The following is a 21,822-nucleotide window of genomic DNA, read 5'->3' on the forward strand; positions in this document are numbered from 1 at the left end:
TTGACTTTGCTTAATGAGAACAGACCACCAAACCACCTTGAGTTAACTCTGTGCCAGCTGACATTGTCCTTGGGAAGCTCGTTTCTGAACAAAGGGCTGTTTCCTAAAAGGTGTTTAATTGGTGTAAGAATCTGGGAGCAAAATGTACTTTTACCTCTTGGTGCCACTGTATGTAATTATCCTCTCCTCCTTTATCTTCTGTGTCTTCGCTATCGCAGGCTGTTGATTACACACATGCTCATGGTTTAATTGTATGTTGTTCAGAAGCAGAAAGTTGACTGTCCTGCAGGGCAATTTTATATTTCTCTTTTGCAAGGTTTGAAATAAAAATAGATTGTGAATATTGCTTTGTTTTATCAGCTAGTCATGATACTCTTCAGGACAACAAATGGAAAGCTGGGTGAAAGTTTTTGTCTAATCCATAATCACTGAAAAGTCTAAAAATGCTCCCTCTCCTTAGCAAGTCATGCTCTGACTCTACATTGTTGGACAGTTTTAAGGCTTGTCACCGAAGTGTGATAAACTATACACAGTTGTCATTTATATGAAGGCAGAGCCAGATGTTCTTAAAGATTTGTCACCAGATCATATTTTTGCATTGTCTATACTGATATTTTTTATGTGTTTCAATAATTCTGTCTTTATTGTTCTCTGGAAATTTTTAATGAATAACGATTGTTTCTGACTATCAAGGGTGTAAACATAAAATGGGATTTGCTGTGTTAAACACTGACTGGAAAGTTAAGGTTGAGGTATCTAGTGACATGAATTAGCCAATTACCCTCCTAAGTAGTTGGAAATTATGCTACGGTCTTATCTATGGGTACTTTCAGAGAAACTCATGTATTAAAAGGATATGAGATATGTTGGCAAAAAGGGATGAGATAGTCATCTCTATGTGTTTGATTATAAAATGGTCAAAGTTGTTCACAGCTATCGATTTTTACTAGTGTCAATGTACCGTTAAATTTATCATTAGATTTTTGAAAATATTTCAACTTTTCCTAACTACTATTTGTATGTATATAAATGTTTCTATCTCGTGCCCTCCTTATTATTTTTCTTTATACAATGTTTCTACCTTAAATTTTTCTTATTTTTTCCTAAATTCTCTACACTGTCTGTTTTTTTCACTTTGTGTATATAGGTGCCTATAGAACTACTTAAGTGTTCAAGTTGTTCCTACTAGGAGAATGTATTTTGATGCTTCTTTCCATTAACTTTTCTGTTAATTCACTAACACACTATTTTAATCATTTTGTAGATTTAGTGAGGAATAATTTAGCGTTGATGTTTTTGGGCACACTTTAAGTAATGGCCATTGAAAAACTATTTTCAAGATTTAGCCATCAAAGTCGCAAATTGTCAAAGAAGAATAGTCACCTGATAGCACTAAATTAGCTTTAAAATCTTTATCAGATAGTATTTGCTCTTTCTTATTCCTTTGTTAGAAAGAGTTATTATAAGGACAGGAATGTCTAAATTGCAAGCTCCCCCTTCTTTGAATGGACACATCAGACAATGGCATTAATAAATACTAATAAAGAAAAATCCAAGAATCCTTTAGGGAAGATGAAGTCAGTAGATTAGCAGTATTTTGCACCACATGCAAATTCCCCAAGCAAACTACTGTGGGGAAGCAAAGAATTGTAAGGCAGAGTCCTCTCTGCTGTCAACCGCCCAGCATGACTGAGGAGATTAGATGCTCTGCAAGGAAAGCAGTGGGGTCAAAAGCTGGATACAAGAAATGCCCAAGGCAATGAGGTAAATGCTAAAGGAATTTAGAGGAAGCGGACGCTTCCTTTTGGGGTGGTCAGTAATAAAGACTGAAATTTGTTAGTTCTAAATAGTCTGAGAGAAGAGAAGAGCATTTCAGATGGATGTAATGACAGGAGCAAAGGCTTGTCAAAATGATTTCGTCATATTTTAATTTCATTGTTGTTAATGGCATTTGCTTTGTTTCCTGAAGCTGAAAATCTCAAGGTCATCTTGAGGTCTCCTCCTCCCTTTGGTCCCTCACGTCTAATCAAGGAACCAGTTCCTGTCAATGGACCCTCGCCTACGGGCTTTCACAAACATTCTCTCCCTGATCTGCAAGATTAGTATTTAATGTTCTTACTTCGAAGATAGAAAGACTGAGGCTCAGAATGGGGAAGTCAGTTCTTCCGTGTCCCTCAGCTACTAATTGATGGAGCTGGATCTAAATACAAAGGTCTTTCTGATGGAGAGAGATCTCTAAATCTCATGCTGAAATAGAGGAAAGTTGAGCACAGAGAGAGAGAATAAAGAGTAAAGAGGCACGCAAAGAGACCATAGAAAATTGCTGCAGAAGCATCACTGGCGAATGGAAGGAAACTATGGTGATGTACCCATTATCCATTCCCATGGATTTTTGTGTAAAACCCTCACTTAAGACCTGAATGTATCCATAAGTATGCCAGTATCTAATTATGGAGACCACCTTTGTGCTATTATCCACAAATATTCCAAATTCCTGAGTTTGGGAGGCTTTTTGAAAAATAATTATGCAATTTTTCTGTCTCCACCTCCGTGCACAGGACATGGAAGTTTGTATTTTCTACGAACGTAATTACTCAAATTTCACATTCTCTCATCCATCTAGTTTTCCCCAGGATCACTGATTTGACCACTTTCACTTCTCTCTAAAATGCTTTTTGCTAAGAAGAAAGTCTGCTGAAATTCGAGTGAAGATTTTCACTTAGAATTTGTGCTTCTGGCTTTCTGTACATATCTTTTTTCCTTTGAGTTTTCTTGAATTAAAACATATTTCTTTATTTCCACCCTTGGACTGCTTAGAGTTTAGAAGGATTTAAGAGAAGTTTAGCTATTCTTGGTTTATTTAGACTGAAGAGGTACTGTTGGCGGAGTAAGAGGAAGTCATAACCTCTTTCCCTTTGGAACAAGTACAAAGACTCTGCATTAGTCTGAGGGCTGCCATAGCAAAAGACCACAGACTGAGGGGCTTAAACAACAAACATTGATTTTCTCACAGTTCTGGAGGCTGGAAGTCCAAGATCAAGGTGTGGGCAGGTGTGGTCTCTCCTGAGGCCTCTCTCCTCGACTTGCAGGAGGCCACCTTCTCACTGTGTCCTCACATGGCCTTTTATCTATGTGAGTGCATCCCTGGTGCCTCTCTGTGTGTCCTCATCTCCCAATCTCCTCTGCTCATAAGGACATGAGTCAGAATGGATTAGGGCCCTCCCTAACTTAATTACGTCCTTAAAGATTCTGTCTCCAGATTCGGTCATATTCTAAGATACTGGGTTAGCTTCAACATATGAATCTGGGGGGACACATTCAGTCTATAAAGGCTCCATGGGGCATTCCACTGAAAGGGCATGGAGTGGACAGTCAGAAACCTGGGCTCAAGTTCTCACTCTGCCACTCTCTCTATGGGCCCTCAGAAAATCACTGAACCCTTCTGATCCTCAGTGTTCTAATCTGTAAAATGGGGATTATGACAACCAAACTCAGTTGAGTTTTCTGAGCACGAAAAAGCTTTTGTTCACCAGAAGAGTCATACAGAAAGTGACCATGCGTAAATGTCTTGACCTCCCTAGGCCTCAGTTTCTCCTTTCTAAGATAAAAATAGAACCTTTCTCTTTGAGTGTTTATAAGGATTAACGAGCTGTTGCATGCAAAGTGCTTAGCCTGGTGTCTGCATATACACAGCACTTAATAAATATTACGTTACCATTCTTTCTCCTGCTCTCCTCTTCCTTCCACATTCCTTCTGCATGCTCTTCCTCTTCTGTCATTGCCCAATCCCAATTAGGGGATATTTTGGAAGAACATGGTCAGGTTTGCAGAAAGAAAAAAGAGGGATATCCTATGGACAGAAAAGATGATGTCACTATGCTTTGATCATTAACTATGGAGTTATCTTAGGACATCCATAACTGTCTCTGTCAATTCTTAATCTATAGCTTTTCATAGTTAAACATTCTTGCTTTTCCACTAATGGTTAGTCATCTGTCCTTATTGAAAGGTCTTTAATGAATATTGACTATTTACTGCAAGTAGGTAAGAGTTTTGTTCCAAAGTGATATCTATTTGAAAATAACAGCAATGTCCTATTCTGTGACAGCAATTCTTCAAGTGGGTAGATTTAATTATTAAACCTATCTTTCTTTATTAAACCTACTTTTCTTGGAAATAGTTTACCAAGTTAACAAAGATATTAACTGACTCATCAAGAGGCCTATTTGCTCTTTGTATCATGAACTTCCATTTCTCCTGCCGATTTTTGAGGAAATGCGCTGCCGTTTTTAAAGCAAGAAAGGAAAAAAGGAAAGCACACGTCCCTTTCCTTCTCACTTTTCTGGAAGTTGGCAAATTTCTGGAAATGAATGAGTTTCATATGCTCAATATAGAGTAAGGATTACTGAAAGTCAGCTTGAGTTCATCAAAATGACTTATGCTAGACTTACCCTCATCCCCCATCTCATAAGACCAGGGAAGGTGGTAACAGAATGTATCTGAATTTTGGCAAAAAACTAACCAGGTATTTTATAATATTTTTAGACAAAGAATCTCTAGGTGGTAGTATAATTGTTTGGATTCATAATTGGTTGAATGACATGTTCAAAGGGTCAAAATTCATAGATTGATATTTATAAAACATGATCTCTACTTAGCCCAGCCCTATTACTAGTTGCTAATCTTAGATAAAGATGAAGATATCAAGGTCATCCATTTTTTGATTCGAGAGAGAAATAAAAGAGAGAGGAAGGTAATCTGATAGACGACAGAATAGGATCTAAAAGATGCATCAGGGAGGAAAAGGTGAAACTTATTAGAGATAAACAAAGTTAAAAGTATATAGAGGCCAGCCCAGTTGCATAGTGGTTAAGTTTGCGCGCCCCACTTCGGTGGCCCAGGGGCCACAGTTTCGGATCCTAGGCACAGACCTAGGACTGTTCGTCAAGCCACGCTGTGGCCGCATCCCACATACAAAAAATAGAGGAAGACTGGCACAGATGTTCGCTCAACGACAATCTTCCTCAAGCAAAAAGAGGAAGATTGGCAACAGATGTTAGTTCAGGGCCAATCTTCCTCACACACACACACACACAAAGTATATAAAATATTGCCTTGGAATTCCAGACACCGTAAGTACCGGATGGAGGAAGCATGACTTGATAGCACTATCTGTAAACAAAGTAAGCTCATATGAAAGAGCAGTGTGACGTGGCCACCCAAAAACTGCCATGCAGGCTTCTGCTCTTTTAATAGAATCAGGACGTCTCAGATGAGGCAGGACTCTGCCAGTCCACTCTGCCAATCACATCTCATCACACAGGATTTCCTTTCTGAACACCTCATTTTTAGACGGTTGTGCACAAACTGGAACATGGGCAGAGAGCAAGGAAGAGAGTGAAGGAAGTTGAAATTGTGTCCTGTGAGGAACAACCTAGGTATTTGGCTTGAGGAAAACTCAGAGGACAGAGATCATTTTCACGGGAAAATATGTAGCACCTGGCGGAGTTTATGGTCATGAGGGAAGGACATGTGGTGTGGACCTCATGAAACTGCAGGGATGCGTTAGATTTCAAGTCAGGAAAACTAGGGGCTGGGGTGGCAGCCATTCTGTAGGAGACTGTTTGCCACAAAGAGCTGCTGCTCTGTCTCCCACAGAGCATCTGGGCACCAAGGAAGACATCGCTGGAGCCTCGCTACTCACCCTGGCCGAGTGTGGTCTCCACAGATCAGCTTTGACTCACACTGTCCTCACCGACTTCCACCACTGCCACCCGAGCCAGGTGTGGAGCCGAAACACTGAGATGTCCTTGTCTCCTTCAACATAGGCTCTCCCTCCCATTCCAAACAACCACCAGGGGCTCATGGACTCCCTAAGGCACTGACTTTTAGAAAATTGATGAATTTTCCAAATTGCCTTGAAAAGTTTAAAAATAGTAGAAGCCTAAAGGGAAAACCATATGATAAGATTTTCTCTCCCTGCCAATGAAATCCACTCATTTCAGCCCCCTCTTTATAGAAACTGGATATTATCCCCATTCTTGCACTCTTTTTCTTTGCTTTGTGTTTTTGAGATAATCGGTTGCCTTCAAATTACTATATCAACTGTCTGATGAAGTTCTTAGGTTTCTTGGACTCTATGACCCTGAGATTTTCTAGAGGTAGCTGGTGTCAATTTGAGAGAGAACCAGAGAAATTAGTAGAAATAGGCCTTAGCATCAGAAAAGTCTAAATTTAAATCCTTGCTCTGCCACTTCCTAGCTGTGTGACCTTGGGCAAGTTAATATCTATGGTGATCATGCATTAATGTAGTCAAGGCATGTTCGTGGAATACCTGCTGCGACGCCAGGCTCTGTAGTTGTGCCTGGTGTGAGGGATCATGAAAAACATTAAAGAAAAGAATAGTCTTAGGATATGTGAGGTTTTGATATAGTCCCATCTATCAAAAATACTTATTTTCCTCATGGTAGGAATAGGGAAGATAATAATTTCAGAGTGTTGCTAAGACTTAAAACAGATAACTAGTAAGAAATTCCTAGGAGAAATTATATCATGTTGATTCAGCAAATAATTTCCTTCCTTCTTTCTCCTTCCCTTTTCTACCTTCCTTTCTACTTGGCTTTTGTTTGTAGAGGAATGTCATACAAGGGTACTTTCCATGTGTGTATCAAGACCTATAGATGCTTTCAGCATTCATATCCCTTATTCACCTCTGCCCTTGAGGCACTAACAATCGTTGAGTATGCCATGACATTTCTCAGACCTGTGACCCTATCATATAAATGTACAGTGTTATCTAATTCCGTTCCAGACATTTTAAGGCAACACTTTAATTTTGTAAAATATTTTAGTACGATTAGTAGAGACCATAAACAATTTATAGTTGCTAAGAAGTTCCTTGGCTAAGTCATTTTTTTAGATGTCAGCCTAGATGCCACGGCCTCCAGGAAGCATCCCTGACCACTTAGATCCAGTTAGTTGTTTTTGCTCTAAGATCTCTACACTTCACCATGATGGGAATCATGATTCAGCCCGTGGATCATACAATCCTGGATGCAAATCCAACTCCACTTCTTAATGGGCTTTGGCAAGTTATTTAACCTAAATCCCCCTTTCCTCGTCCATAAATTGGGATTCATACAACAGGGTTAAAGGAGAGCATGCATATTAAGTGCCTACACAGTGCCTGGCACATGGTAAGCAATAAATAAGTGCTGGGTGCCATCATCATCGTCCTCACCACCACCATCATCACCATCATCATCATGACACTTTATTGTAATTGCTTGTTGAATATGCTTGTCTTTCTCATTTGACCAAAAACCATATCTTCTCTGTTTTCCTATTTGTCCCCAGTGCCTGACACAATTTCAGACACATAATAGGAGCTTAGTAATTTGATTGTTGAATGGTTGAGATGAATTCCAGCGGCCCAGATGACAGCAGTGACTGCTGGGGTTGGGCATTGCCTCCTCCTTGAGTCACATCCTTGCCATCTTTTACGCCCTCAAAAGCAATGAGATGAGGCCTAGTTCCTTCAAGAGTGAGTCCACCAGAGTAGCTCCTAGACAGAGTGGGTGAGATATTGTCGAACCCACAGCATCTCAGAGCTAGAAGGGATGCTCTCAATCTCCCAACCCACCCCTTTCATTTTACAAAGTACATGCTAAGACACATCCACTGCTCAGCTGGGTTAGACGTGTGCATGATTGGAGGGCTGTAGACCCAAGAAGAGGAATTTAGAAGACAGTTAAGTTGGAGCAATACAGTTATTTTTCAAATTTCATTTTTTTCATCTGCTACCATATTATCTATGGAATTTGCTTTTTATTCTTTAAGGATAACACTCAGCTAAGTACTTATAAATAATAATGCAAAAAACTAATAATTAGCCAGAGGAGATATTACTTCTAACTGAGGAAAAACTGATATTCACTACAAATGTAAGGAATATCCACCACATATTAAACAGCTCGTTAAGGGAGTGCATTGTGGTCCTGCTCACCTGCTTTCTAAATTTCATCACAAAGCATATTTCAAATGAAGAATAATCTGTGACTGCAGTGGCAAAAAATAAAAAATTCTAATGCAAATAAGATTTGGAAAAATATGAAACCACTTAAATACTCTAATTACTTTAATTGTAGGGCTTGCCATCCCAAGAGGCCAAAACCTTGCAATAGAAGAGCTTCATTTCTACCTCCCTGTCAATGTAAGACCTAAGGCCAGATTCCACAGCCGTTTTCCAAGCGTCCATGTTGTTTTGCACCCATTGCATTTACCCAAATATGCCACAAGAGGGCAGCACATACCTGGTTAACTTAAAATTCCACGTCCGGTGGCCAGATCAAAACACTTGTCTAAATTAGTCCGAGACATTCCTAAATTATCACTTAGATAGGAAAGCTGTTGGAAAAGATAAAAGGAGCATAAAAGAATTCATCCTTAAGACTCTGAGTTTCTACAAAAGGGAGTCATTGAGCTAATCAAGCTGCAAAATGGGAAAACAGAGTTAAAGAAAAAAAAAGGAATTCCACCAGCTGAGAAAATGGAAATATTTGTTACATTTGAAGGACTTTTACTGAGTGTGATAATCTGAACACCAACTACTCAACGAGAATCAGATCTCGTTGCTATTAATAAGGAATAATTAATAAGTTACTCTGCAACAAAGACCATCTTGTAAAGGGTTGCTTCAGTAATGTTCTCTTGAATGAGCTCAAATCAAGCCTGTCTTATATTGTGTTACGTTGCATCACAGACAGCTTTAGTATGTTTCCAATGTCTTATACAAAAGCATCAGCAATATTCATGAATTTTGGTATTCTAGAGTTATCTGGTCAGGTTTTGTTATAACAGAGAATATACTGGCTTTAGAATAAGTGACACATAGCCTTTGAATGTAAATTTCAGTAAAGCCTCATTAATTCAAGGCTGTAAATCCAGAATTTGTGATAATTTGGCTTAAATACTATCTACGTAACATGTAGAGAAAGAGGTTTGCTAAGCAAATACGTAGTCTAAGCAGTTAGCAAGAGGATATGCTGCAATTATTTAAGAATAATTAAATTTTTAAGTCTAACTCTAATTTTAAAATTTTTGCAAAATCTTTTGGCAGAAATATAACGTGTGCATTTCTAACCAGCTTCTTGGGTGATTCTGGTACGGTCAGCCTAGTACCAGTAAACAGCCTGCTCTTTGATTATTCTCGAACACTCAGCACGTGGTCTTTCTTGGAGCAGATGATTAACATGACTGATCAGCTAAAGCATGCGCTTTTAGTAGCTAGCACTTCGTTAACCTTTTGTGAGTTATATTATGTGTCTTTAAAATGGCAAAAAATAAAACAAAAGTGGATTTCCCACTCAGGTCAGCTTTCTTCACCATTCCAAGTTACTAACAATTTACTATCTAATTACAAAATCTTACATTCTAAGATTTCTGCTAACAATTCTTGCTTTTGATAAAATCAATTTTGAGAAAACCGTAAAGATGATTTTCTTCTCCAATGTCCTTCTATTGATCATGGAAAAGATGATATGGCATGCTTTTCTCAATGTACCTATGGGATTGACAATATGCGCATGTGTCCAGACAATAGTCAGTTATCTGAATATATTCCATTTTGGAATAGCAGATCTAAGTGCTAAGCAAGTAAATACCATCATGTTCAAGTTCAGAACTTGAAGATCTTTCATCCTTTATTAGTATTAATAGACCCTTTATTTTTAGATGTATCCAAATACCAAATATGAATGGCCACGTATGTCCTAATGTACTTGAGAAATCTCACTACTAATTTTGTGCTACTAACTTTTTCATACTGTATCTAATTAAGAAAAAGTCTTGTCTTTTCTATTGGCATCATTCAGGGAAGACAAAGCTTAGTCCAGATGTTTCTGTGTGAATGCACATTCCTCACTAAATCTCTCAGGCAACTGCTTTTAGTTACTGTTACTAACACGTTGCTCTGTCTCTCTTTGTATACATGTCTAATTTATCAGTTTCTTGTAGATTGTCAGCAGCCTGCTGCCTCCGTACCGCCACAGTGCTCACAACTAGCCGGGAGGCAAGACTGCCCGACTGTCAGGTAAATTCACACATCCTTTCTCTTCCCACCCAGTTGCATGTCAGATCCATAGACCCCAGGCTCTCCTTTCCAACACTGTAATTGCCTATACATCATTATATTTGCTACATTTTGTTTCAAATATGGGCTACACAAACACACATTGGATACCTGAAGTCCGTTTGTGCCCAAAGGAAATACAAGAGAGCTAGAGTTGACTTCACCCACTGGTGGGTAGACTAAAGGCCGCCTTCCGCTCCTTTAATGAAGACTTGGCTTAGTCTGGTGTTTCATTACCTTCCAAAATATGAAACCTGGAATTGTTAGGATGTTTGCCCTACTTTTTCTTTTGTTTGTCTTTGGTTTTTAGAATATATTTCTCAGGCAAACAAACAGGAAGGCTATAAAGCATATCTAACGTCTGTTCCAAGACAACTTTATCAAAGTGTTTCTGATTTGTCTCCACTCAGTATCCTCATTAAAACTGAAATCAAAAGGTGAGGAAAAATGTGTAATTGGCATTCAAAAAAATATTTGCAGTGAGAGAGCTCTCTATGGGCAATTAACTGAAGAATTTTAAAGGCAGGTTTACCTACTCCCTTGACACTAACCTGGAGAGGTTGCTGACAATTTCCATTCCCGTGAAAGCTTTGCAAATCCATCAGGAATTTGCCTCTGTTGTGGGTGAACTTCCGCACGGCAGCAGAGCACCCCAGGGGACCTCGTCATCTTCGTGTAATACTTCATCTCCAATTATTTGGCCTCTGATGGTGCCAAGTTTTTCTAGTCTGGTTGTGGCTTTTATAGTCTGCTCCTCGTTCTCTCCTTATTTTCATGTGTCTGTTGCTCTTCTGCCAGGGCAAAGCTGCTCGTGAGTAGGGGCAGGCCCAAATGTATTTCCATGTGTGTCTGAGGGGTAGATGTCAGTAGCAGGCTGCATGTGTTCATGGGTTAGAGCCGGAGAGCTGGGGAGCCACCAGTGCTCCCCAGAAACACAGCAGCAGCCAGTGTGACTTGGTCTCTGAGGCAGATGTGCAGCCAGCTCTCCGAGGGGACATCAAGATAGCGGGAAAAGTACGTGATTAAATAGGCCCCAAGCTGGTGTCTCCCCACTGATGTCCCAGCCTGCTGCTCCCAACACTTCCATCAACGTGGTTTTTACTTCAGGAAAGTTCTTCACTAATTTACAAATGCCGGTTTATAACAGCAGCCAACTGTAGGGTAATTTCAATTATGTAAGTAACTGAATATAATTATAAATGTACAAACCCATCTCAGTGGATGCTGCATGTGTGGTCATGAAGAACGTGGGCTGCTAACCTACAGCCCATTCTCTGCAAGCACCCCCACCCCACCCAGGGCCTGGCGCGTGACAGATGGTCAGGAGCTCTTGCTCACAGGAATGAGTGAAGGAGCTCTGGGGTCAGCTGGCTTGGGTTTGAATCCCACCTCTAACTCCTACTAGTTGTGTAATCTTGGAAAGATGCTCGTGCTGGCTGAGAGTCCCTTTCCTCACCTGTAATGTAGGGATGAGAAGAAGCACAAGCCTTCCCCGTGGCTGCTCTCAGTATCTGTTATTGCTGCTAACCGTTCCTCAAGACAAAGATCTACAGTCTCCTTCATGACCTCTCTAATTTGCCTGGGCAAAGAGTGGCAAAGCCTACTCTCCTAAATGTTTAAATTAGATAAGAAATGGAAAGGCTAGGGAGGAATTTTTTAAGTTTAATTTTATTTCACTTTGCTTTTTCTTGAGAACCCGTTTGACTAAACAGCTACCATCCCCAGTTCCATATCTTCTGAGATTACCGAATTTAGGCTGCTTGCTACCTCCACACAGATGATTTCCTTAAAGAAAAGCAGTTCAATGAATTACAAATGTTTCTAGTTTCTACCCACATGAATACAGCATGGTCCAGAGCAGGCTTCCACTGTCCTTCATTGCGGTCCTCATGGAAAAATGATAATATACATACAGACCTGAGAAGACTGTCCTTTTCAAAGCGGTTGGGATATAACTGGCTTCCTCCTTCCCACCATGGCCCTTGCCAAATGGATCACTGCCCTTTCTGCTTCTTCCAGGTGGAAAACTTAACACATAGCCAGCGTTTGAATTCTTATTGTGTACAAGACAAGTGTTAAATTTTTTACGCTTATTAATCATTACAATCCCCAAAAGGTAAGCACAGTTAATACACCCATTTTAAAATGAGGAGACCAGGGTTCAGGGAGGCAGCATGACTTCCAGGGTCACTCATTCTGAAAGCAGCTGATCCCAATGACTTGGCACCCATTCTCCTAACCACCCCTGGACACCGCCACACTTCAAGGAGACGCTCCCCCTTCCAGTTATGCTATGAGGAGCAAAGTCAGACCACGTTGACTCTTCATCCCTGAATGGAAAAGGAAAGTTCGTTTAATGAGAAATAAACATGCTAAGAATGTTGAGTGATTTCAGACCGTGTTCTGTATTTCTGTTTCTCACTTGAAATATTGTTTTATATCTCTTTCAGCGTATACATGTTTTCAAAATAATTTTTTAGGTGTATAGTTTTGAATAAAAGAGCATATGTCACATTTGAAAATGTAGAATTTTTCCATATACGCTTTTTACAGACTGATTTCATTGTAGAGCTAACTTATTAAAGTTGTTTTTAGGTAATAGATACTATCATACAAAAGGGATGCCCAAGGTGTGGCAGCCATGGATGTAATAATTAATTTGGAGGGATGTTTGATATTTAGCATTTCTACCCTTCTATCAAATAGTTGCTTACTTAGAAAAAAGAAAAAAGGAAATTTCTGAAGATATATCTGTTTTTATATCTTAGTAATGGTTTCCTAACTCTGCTGTTTAAACATGGTCTACCTTCATAAAGTAGGATCTTAAATGATGAAGGTTGAATAAAGAGTGGGCTCCTGAAGATTTTTAGCGATCAGAACTAAAACTGAATTCATCCTGTACCTTAAATGATTAGAATTTATCAAATATTGACATTCAAGAAGTAATTTCTTAATCTGTAAGCAAAAGCATGCTTCTGTCACATAATATACACAGTGAAATTGCATTTTATGCAAATTTAAAATAGTAATACTATAATTTAAAGACATGTCTAATCTCTCACTTTACGTAAGAAAGATGAAATAAGGAAAAGAATTTTAAATCATCACGAATGACATAACATGAAGGTGTTGGGCCAATGGGGCCCATGGTTGAGCTGTTGCCACACACTTCAGCTAGTCCACAGAAATGCCTGTCTTCCTTTACCCGGAAAAGTATGGAACTACATGGGGTCTTCGAAAACTTAGCCTCTCGTATAATGTGACGACCTTGTGCTACTTGCCATCACTTATGTTGAGTAACGTGTTTAGTTCCCTAAAAAAAGCTCGTTCTAAATCATCTAGACATGACAGAAAGAAACTCTCTGAGGTCTATGGGAAAGTCTGTCTGCCGCCATGTTTCCCAGGCCATCGGACTCTGTCTGGAGGGTGGAGGAAGAATCTCGTCAAGTGATGTTTCCTCAGCCTTTTTGTTGAAGCCCCAGCTCTCCCATTGTTTACCTACCATGTTCTAAAAATAGATAGGAAAATCATTTTTATCACTGGTTGTCCTATCTAGAAGAGCATATCTCTCTTTAAATTTATAGCAGTTCAAAGACATTGAGAAGTAAGAGTGACCTCAAGTAGATCAATATTTTACATAATTATGATTTTGTATTAAAATTCAAGCGAGATACATGAAGAATAATTTCAGTACCAAAGATAAAAATCATTTGTTTAATGATCATTTGTAATTACTTCAATGATATTATTAGCTTAGAAAAACTATGATTAAATTAATTAATAATAATAAACCTTGAATAGTTTTTTCAAGTATCACCCTTGGCAGCAATGAATTCTGTGGTACTGAATTTCATAATAGAAAAAAAAACAGAGTTTTAGAAAAATGCTGATCTTTTTCAATTGAAAAAAAATCCCCATGGTATGATTTTCTCTGTTAGTTACATTTTAATTGATCTGAACTCAAATGTGTTTTGTAGTTTTACCTCAGGAAATTCAATGGTTTTGCTTCCTTATTCTTTATTCCTTATTGTTCATCAAGACATTGATGAGCCTGAACACATCTGTGTTCATTTAAACTGGGCACTCTCAAGGTGATCCTGTGGAAGTCTGCATGATATACTTAAATAGGAAGTTTGAAAACTCTTCTGTCTTATTTAGATTATCTAAAGCAAGTAGGGGGAACCCTTAGAGCAAATTAGACTTGGACAGGCAAATTAATTATCCTGTTGAATCTGGATCTACCAGAGAGCTGATGTAGAATCCTTTAAAGCCTTGGTCCAGCACTGTCCACATCCCGGGGAACTTGTTAGAAATGCAGATTCTGGGGCCGGCCCGGTGGTGCAGCGGTTAAGTGCACACGTTCTGCTTCAGCGGCCCAGGGTTCGCCGGTTCGGATCCCGGGTGCGGACATGGCACCGCTTGGCAAGCCATGATGTGGTAGGCGTCCCACATATAAAGTAGAGGAAGATGGGCACGGATGTTAGCTCAGGGCCAGTCTTCCTCAGCAAAAAGAGGAAGATGGGCACAGATGTTAGCTCAGGGCTAATCTTCCTCAAAAAAGAAAAAAAAGAAAAAGAAACGCAGATTCTCAGCATCCACCCCAGACCTGTCAAATCAGAATCTGCATTTTACCAAGATCCCCAGGTGATTGGTATGCACATTGAAGTCCGAAAAGAACTGATCTAAAGGTATCTTGTAACTAACCAGGGACCTAGGCGAATGAGACTGTGCAAAAACTGAAAAGAATGACTGCAGAGCAGGAGCTCACATTATTTCCCTAACACGTTCATTTTTATTTTTTGTGTGTTGTTTCGAAAAGCCACGGTTGTCTTGGCAGACTTTAGATCTAAACCATTTCCTGTGCAAAATTTCTGTTCACGATTTTAAAATTTCTGTGAAAACACTGTGTCCATCTAGCCCTCACAAGTGTGCCTGGCCCCTTGTCACTGCGTTTCTTGCTGACACGCTTGTTTCTCATTTGCAGTCCTGACCCAGCTCTCCCAGAGGAGCAGCCACATTCCAGCTCGCAGTGCACCCCTCTCCACTGTCTCTCCAAGCCTCCTTACCCTTAGCCTTCACCTCCTGCGGACGAACATCTGGGGTGAACATTTTGTAGCCACACACAGGATACTGCCCAAGATCCAGCAGTGTTTTCTTTTTGGTGGTTAGATTATCCTTGGATTAATGTCCATCATTCTGGAAGATGAGAGAAAGTTGAGAAGAATAACACAAAGCACAGACTCTGGTGTGATAGAACGTTTTATGGTTTCTCTAAGTCACAGATAAACTTCTGCAATCAAATGGCTACCGTTCAGTTAAATCAAAAAACAAGGTGAAACGAAACAAGAAACATGTATCTCAGATGGCTGGCTTTACCTCGATAGCATAAGAGAGACCTAAGACAATGTAAAATACGTATATTGTAAAGTCATCTTTCCTCATACTTCAAATTCAGCCATAGAGGTTGATTCTGATTTTTTTTGTCATTAATATTTATTTTGTACTTTATTTGCCACATGGGATTCATGTCTATAAAAATTTCTGTGAGAGGTGAACTTAATTCGTTTATTTTTAAAGAAGCATAATTTGCTCAGTTAAGTATGAGTTTTAATTTAGTTTGAAATCTGGAATTGGCCAGACGGTGGTCATTTTTCCTGCACAAAATGATAATAAGGTGCATCGGAATGTTAACAATAACTGTATTTTGCTGCTACATTGATATTGTTTATGCACTTATTTTCTAATCAGTAGCTCATTAACTGCTGTTTGTTTTTTTTTTTAACTAGAATTCTTCACTGGACATTATTAAGTAAATCTAAAAAAGAGACTACGTTACGATTCATTGACTTATTTGACTTTTGACTGCATCTTTAATTTTTTTAAACTTGCAGACAAGTGGATGCACCGGTGCTGCTCCTTTGTGTGTGTGTACGTGTGTGTGATAATGTTGAAGAAGGCTAAATCATGGGAAGGGAAAAAAATGGGGTGTTTATTTAATGACCTGGATTTTTTTACTTCTCCCAAATTCAGAGTCCTACTATGAGTCTTTCCTGCTAAAAAGTATCAAGTACAAATGGGAAAATACCTACCTAGATAGATGTAAGTTAGCCTTTGGTTAATTAAATTACCCAGAAAGTGTTCAAATTTTGATTAAATTGTATGTTTTGTTGTTGTTAGGTTTCTTTCATAGTGAATCTTCCTTGCCAAAAAACAATAGATGATAAATCTTAGCTCATTGTCTACTTTTGACAAACACTCAGGTGCCTACAATCATTATATTATATTGAGATAATACGTGGTCCTAGTTAATTTCCAGATTCTGCTAGGTAACTTTTATGACTTGATTTAAGGCAGTGGATTTTCATAGCAAAATTTATTTTGCACATAATCTGACAAACAAGGAAAACAGCTAATTGAGCTGAAAGGTCTAACACTCTTGGGCTCCTTAACTATCAAGTGCTGCCCGCACAACTGCTCCTAGCCCTGATTCCTTGTCTAGTCAGGTAGCCTTAACTTATTTAAAACCATAACGGTTTGACTTTTTCATGTAATGATATCTGTAACTTATCTTTAAAACGAAAACAATCCTCACTGTTAACACAAAGGATAATTAGCAATGCAAGGTTCTAACAATGGAGCTCTAGTAGGAACCACTCAGCTTATCGAATGGAAGTGGGTGGAATATTAATGGAGTGGCCCATCAAAGATGGCGGCCAATCAGTAAGTCAGAAAACACAGTGCAGGAGCATTAATGGAGTGGTCCATCAAAGATGGCGGCCAATCAGTAAGTCAGAAAACACAGTGCAGGAGCATTAATGGAGTGGTCCATCAAAGATGGCAGCCAATCAGTAAGTCAGAAAACACAGTGCAGGAGCATTAATGGAGTGGTCCATCAAAGATGGCAGCCAATCAGTAAGTCAGAAAACACAGTGCAGGAGCTCTCATCAGTCATACACCTGTGAAGTAGTGGTCACTATTACCAAAGCAACCGAAAGGTTTTGAGTTCCTTATATGAGTGCTATTTTCAACAGTGTCATTTATCATGCAACTTGGAGTAGTTGGAAATCTTCACCAAAATAGGGATTCAGGTTAAAATACAGAAAAAGAAGCAAAACAATCTTCATAAAGTCCAGATCATGGCAACCTAACCTTCTGCTCTTTCCTACCTGCATTGCCTTGCTGTTCCTAAACGTTTTCTTCATTGTATTGGTGTTGTATCTGCCTGGTCTCAGTATTAGTAAGAAAGAATGGATGTTATGAGAGTTCAATTAAAGGAAGCTACCCTACCCCCAGCCCTGCTCTCTTTTTCTCTTTCTCTGGTTTCTTTTTCAAGCATCATATGTTTGGACCTGAGAAATGGCATAGCTGCTAAGTTGGCTTTTAATAAAAACTGTTTGTGCCTGAGGGAAAATATGCCTTTTTCAAAAGTACCTCAGAACATCTTCCTATATTTCCTCATCAATTTCGTTGGTGGCACAGGGAACTGAGCAGTAAATATTGTCCGTGTGTAGCTACAGGGCAGTACTGTCTATTGACAGCGCTCTACTGCGTTCATGCTCCCTTACTCAGTATTTATGACCTGGTGAAAAGATGAATCATAGACAAAACATTTATTCTAATACAAATTTTATCATTACATGTATTATATTCCAGTTTTATTTCTGTTCTTTATAGTAATAGAGTGGGAAATGCTTGTTTTGAAATATTAATCTTATGAAAATGTTAATTTTAACAAAACTTTGCCAAGAAGATATAGAAAATTGGAAATACTCTTCTACTTTTCAGCATGAAATTAGATAAGCAGTAAGAGAGAATTCCATGTATTTACACGGTGGCATCATTTGGTATAGTTTAAACTGAGCCATATCTGTATTTATTTCCATTTAGACTTTTAAAGTGAATAAATATGTGAGGCTCTGATAAAAGTCAGAACCTGCAAAGAAACATCAGGAAACAAAAGAAAATTGAAAAATTGAAGAACAAGTGAAAATCAAAAATAACAAATCTCAGTAAGAATAATGGAAGACAGACTTGGGGAAGAAAAACCAACTACAAATACAATAAAATTACTGGCTAATTATTGCAAACACAGGGAACTAGCAAAAGCAGTCATTTTTTAAAAGTAAGCACAATTACCATACTGGAAAGAAGAGTCAGTATGCAGAAATGCTTTCCTACTGAGGATTTTTCTTAGTTAAAAAATTAAATTAAAAGTAGCAATAAATTGCCTTTGGCCTGAGTGCACAAGGGCATACAGGACCCTCGGCTTAATCTTTCCAGTCAATTCATGATTGATCAGATCCCTTTCATGTATCGAATTCTGTTTCAGTAAGAGGAATTTGGAGAACTGTGAGAAAACAGAAAGTTATTAAATAAGAAAAGACCTATTTAGAAAGATTATACTTTAGCCTAAGGAAGAGGAGCCACAATGTAATCTTCAAGAAAAGAAAATTTAACAAACGATAGGAACATCGATATGGTTACTAAGACTAGAATAAGAACAGTCTTCAGAGTGAAGGGTTTATATTAACTCGAGGAAAGAGATTTTTGACAGTGGGAAATTAATCACTGAAACTGATCATCATAAGGAAGATTTGTTTTTTAAAAATTAAATATTATTGGTTATCTAGTAAGGATTAAGTGGCAAGATGTCTTATGATAATCTATTATAATTCTGAGATTCCATAATCTTTTGCTTCTTTTAAATTTAAAAATACGTTAAAGTTATACTGGTTAGTCATAAAATATTTTATCCCTTGAAAATAGAATAGCAATTGTAATTTTTCCAAGATATTTGGTAAAAAAAAAGACAAAACAAGATCATTGGTATTATTTTTCTTTCCAGCTATATTTCATAATATCTTTAAAGTTGTCCAGAATGTAGTAATTTTACTATAAAAAGCCTCAGTTGTCAGAGTCTAAAAAAACAAATGTCCTCAGGAATACTTTGGAAATAGAAGGTATGCAATCCCTTAGGGGGGCAAATGTCTCTCAAATTTTATCTTTTCTTAAAAGGATCTTCAATCTACAATATTTGCTTTTTCCATGCTTTGGAAAATACTTCTGTACAGACCTTCTCTTTCAAACAAGCATGAAATGTTGGTCAAATAAACCAGCTATGAGTGTGGACATTTCCTGATACTGTATTACATAAAATTCTCTACAGTTCTCAAGTGGAAATCACAAAATATGAAAAAGAAGAAATGAAATATATTTTCCACTGGGATAAGAATGGCAAACGTAATGTATAATTGTTACAATCAATCAGCCAAAAGACATAATCTGCCTCTCAGCAAGACATGGCAGGGGAAACTGATGGGTTGCCAATAAGGAACTGTGATGACTCGACCCAAGGATGCCACAAATTTATTGATATTCTAAGTATAAAGTAGGACTAGAGTCGAAAGGAACTCTTAGGATAAAGTTCCCAGTGTTAAAAATTTGCCCTCCTGGTTTTTTGTTTGTTTATAAGCCAGAATGATTTAAAACAATCCTTGTATTTAAGATTGCAAAAAACTTACAAGAATATGTTTCTGAATAAAAAGGAACGTAATTCTTTAAAAAGCTGTTGAACTAGAGTTGTGATAGAAAGCGTGATCAATGTTGATACTGACAAGTAATTTTTACCTTGAAATCAATTTCTGTGGACATACAAGACCAATCTAGCTCCCAGGTGACCATTTCCATTGTCTTGTGGTAATGCCCCTAGATGATTTGTGTCTATAGTTAAATTCATCTTTATTCAAATACCAAGTTTACTGCCATAGTCCCTGATTGTATTGCATATGTAGCCCGATCCTATTATGTTAACCTCTGAAAGATTTCATCTAGCCATCTCTTCTGTCCTTCTTACTCAAAGTTTAACTGGAAAAGATTTTAGTATTAAGATATGTTCCCTGATTGAGGATTTTCCAGAAATAATATTCTACTTAAGAAGAGGAGCAATTAACTGCCTTTACTGTAAGGTGCGAGTGCATAAGTCTGCCATGTAAAATGTTTGCATGAGATATTTCCCATCATGTTAGCTTTCCCATATTCACAATATGAACACTATAGAAGTCTTATTTCTCTTGTGGTCTTCTCTCCATTAGAAATGGAAGGAGATCGTTACCTGTATCTGGTCTCCTTTCCATATTAAAATGCATGGCTCAAATCCTCAGTGAATTTTCACCTCTTTCCTCTGGAGTTACTTACAATTTGCCCTTTTAAACTGAAGCTGGATAAACTGCTGAGCCAGATCATTTCTGTGATTGGAGTTTAAGCGCAGTAGAACATTGGTGGAGAGCACATTTTAACTCTAACTTTTTTTTTCTTTCAGAATTATTCTCTGATCTTTATGGTTCTCTAATGAAAACACTGAGAAGTATGTCAGATGCTTTCAGTGTGACTGTTATATTTTCTTTTTAAAGAGTCGTTTTAAAACAAAGAACTATAAAGTAAAGAGAAATGTCATCATTTTGTCGACATATCATTCATTATTCGATGATAAGGGAGGTACAGAATGAATCATTTTGTTGTCTGGGTTTATAGCTATAATTACGCACTAAATCTTAGCGCAAATAAGTTATTTTAACATTATTGCCGCAAAATTTTTAAGCTCAATGGTTTGACTGTTGGAGTCAATTAAAAATTCTTTGAAAATCTTTTGTGACATTTTTGTAATCTACTCAGTGTTTTTATTTGCATGATTATGCCTATGTGATGAGCCATTCATGATTCCGATATTGTATTTCTTTCCAGTATTATATTTGTGTAATGTGTGACCAACCTGATTTGTACATTGTATGATTATTGTTATGATGATTCTGCTGTTCCTACGCTTAATTGCAATTTTGTTATTATGCCTTTTGGGATCAAATGATGTGAAGTGTTTCCACCTAATGATAATACCATATGAAAATATGACTAAAAGACTGACCTAAGAGTCTGTTTTGTTGCTAATTATTTTTGAAAATCTAAATTTCAAAGGAAACTTTCTCAAAGACATAGACATTTATTTTAAATTCAAAACAATTCTTTTGAATTTATTATTGCTTGTCCTTTTTAATTTTTTTATTCTAGACAATCCTAAGTGAATGTCTCATGGGAGAATCCATATGATTTGTGCTTGTATTTGTGGAATCTGATGATGCACTCGATGGTTGGAAAAGGCACTCCAGTGCTAAGAAAATAACTGAAGCCAATATATCAATTCTTCAATCTTGGTTTATGTTACCAACTGAATATGGTGTAATGCGTAACTCTTTCCAGTAAATAAACTGGTTATCTTTTGTTCATTTCATCTATGCTACCTTTTTATCAGTTTGAGCGATTTTTCTGTATGTCACTTCGATTTGTATTTACCAAAAAAAAACTATATGAATTGCTATATGATTTATATATTTATTCAAAGTGAGCACTTATTTTAACTAAAAACTGAAGGCTTTGCTTTGACATTTCTACACATTCCTATTAAGAAATGTGTATCAACTTTGCCCATTTTCTCCACTTACCATCTCTCCTACTTGTAATCTTTTCAAAAAGGTTATTTTGGCAGGAGCATACACTTAGCTGAATTAGATTGGAAACGTACCAACATGAAGAAAATGCCTGTTCTAAAAAAAGAAAACATTATTTTAATGAAAGAATAATGAAGTTTTGCATGCTTTATTTTGGGAGACAGTTCTCTTTTGTTCTCTTTCTTATGAAGGAAC

General features: G+C 37.8%; 1 protein-coding gene across 8 annotated transcripts in view; it reads left to right on the top strand.

Annotated features, from left to right (window-relative positions):
• Positions 1 to 21,410, top strand: part of BICD1 (BICD cargo adaptor 1) — a 211,399-nt gene extending 189,989 nt beyond the window's left edge. For 3 of the 8 annotated variants that reach the window (XR_011440023.1, XM_070271220.1, XM_070271221.1), the window contains exon 9: positions 15,114 to 18,093. Coding sequence is in view for 6 of the 8 variants with exons in the window: in XM_070271220.1 (XP_070127321.1) it covers positions 15,114 to 15,298 (185 nt within the window). In the remaining 2 variants the exon portion in view is untranslated. Of the gene's footprint in view, positions 1 to 10,014; positions 10,091 to 15,113 lie in introns of all 8 variants that reach the window. The other 5 variants (XR_011440022.1, XM_070271222.1, XM_014740686.3 and 2 more) reach the window with 3 other exon arrangements.
• The last annotated feature ends 412 nt before the right edge of the window (positions 21,411 to 21,822 follow it).

Source organism: Equus caballus, chromosome 6, assembly GCF_041296265.1.
Source record: "Equus caballus isolate H_3958 breed thoroughbred chromosome 6, TB-T2T, whole genome shotgun sequence".
NCBI classification, from domain to species: Eukaryota; Metazoa; Chordata; class Mammalia; order Perissodactyla; family Equidae; genus Equus; species Equus caballus.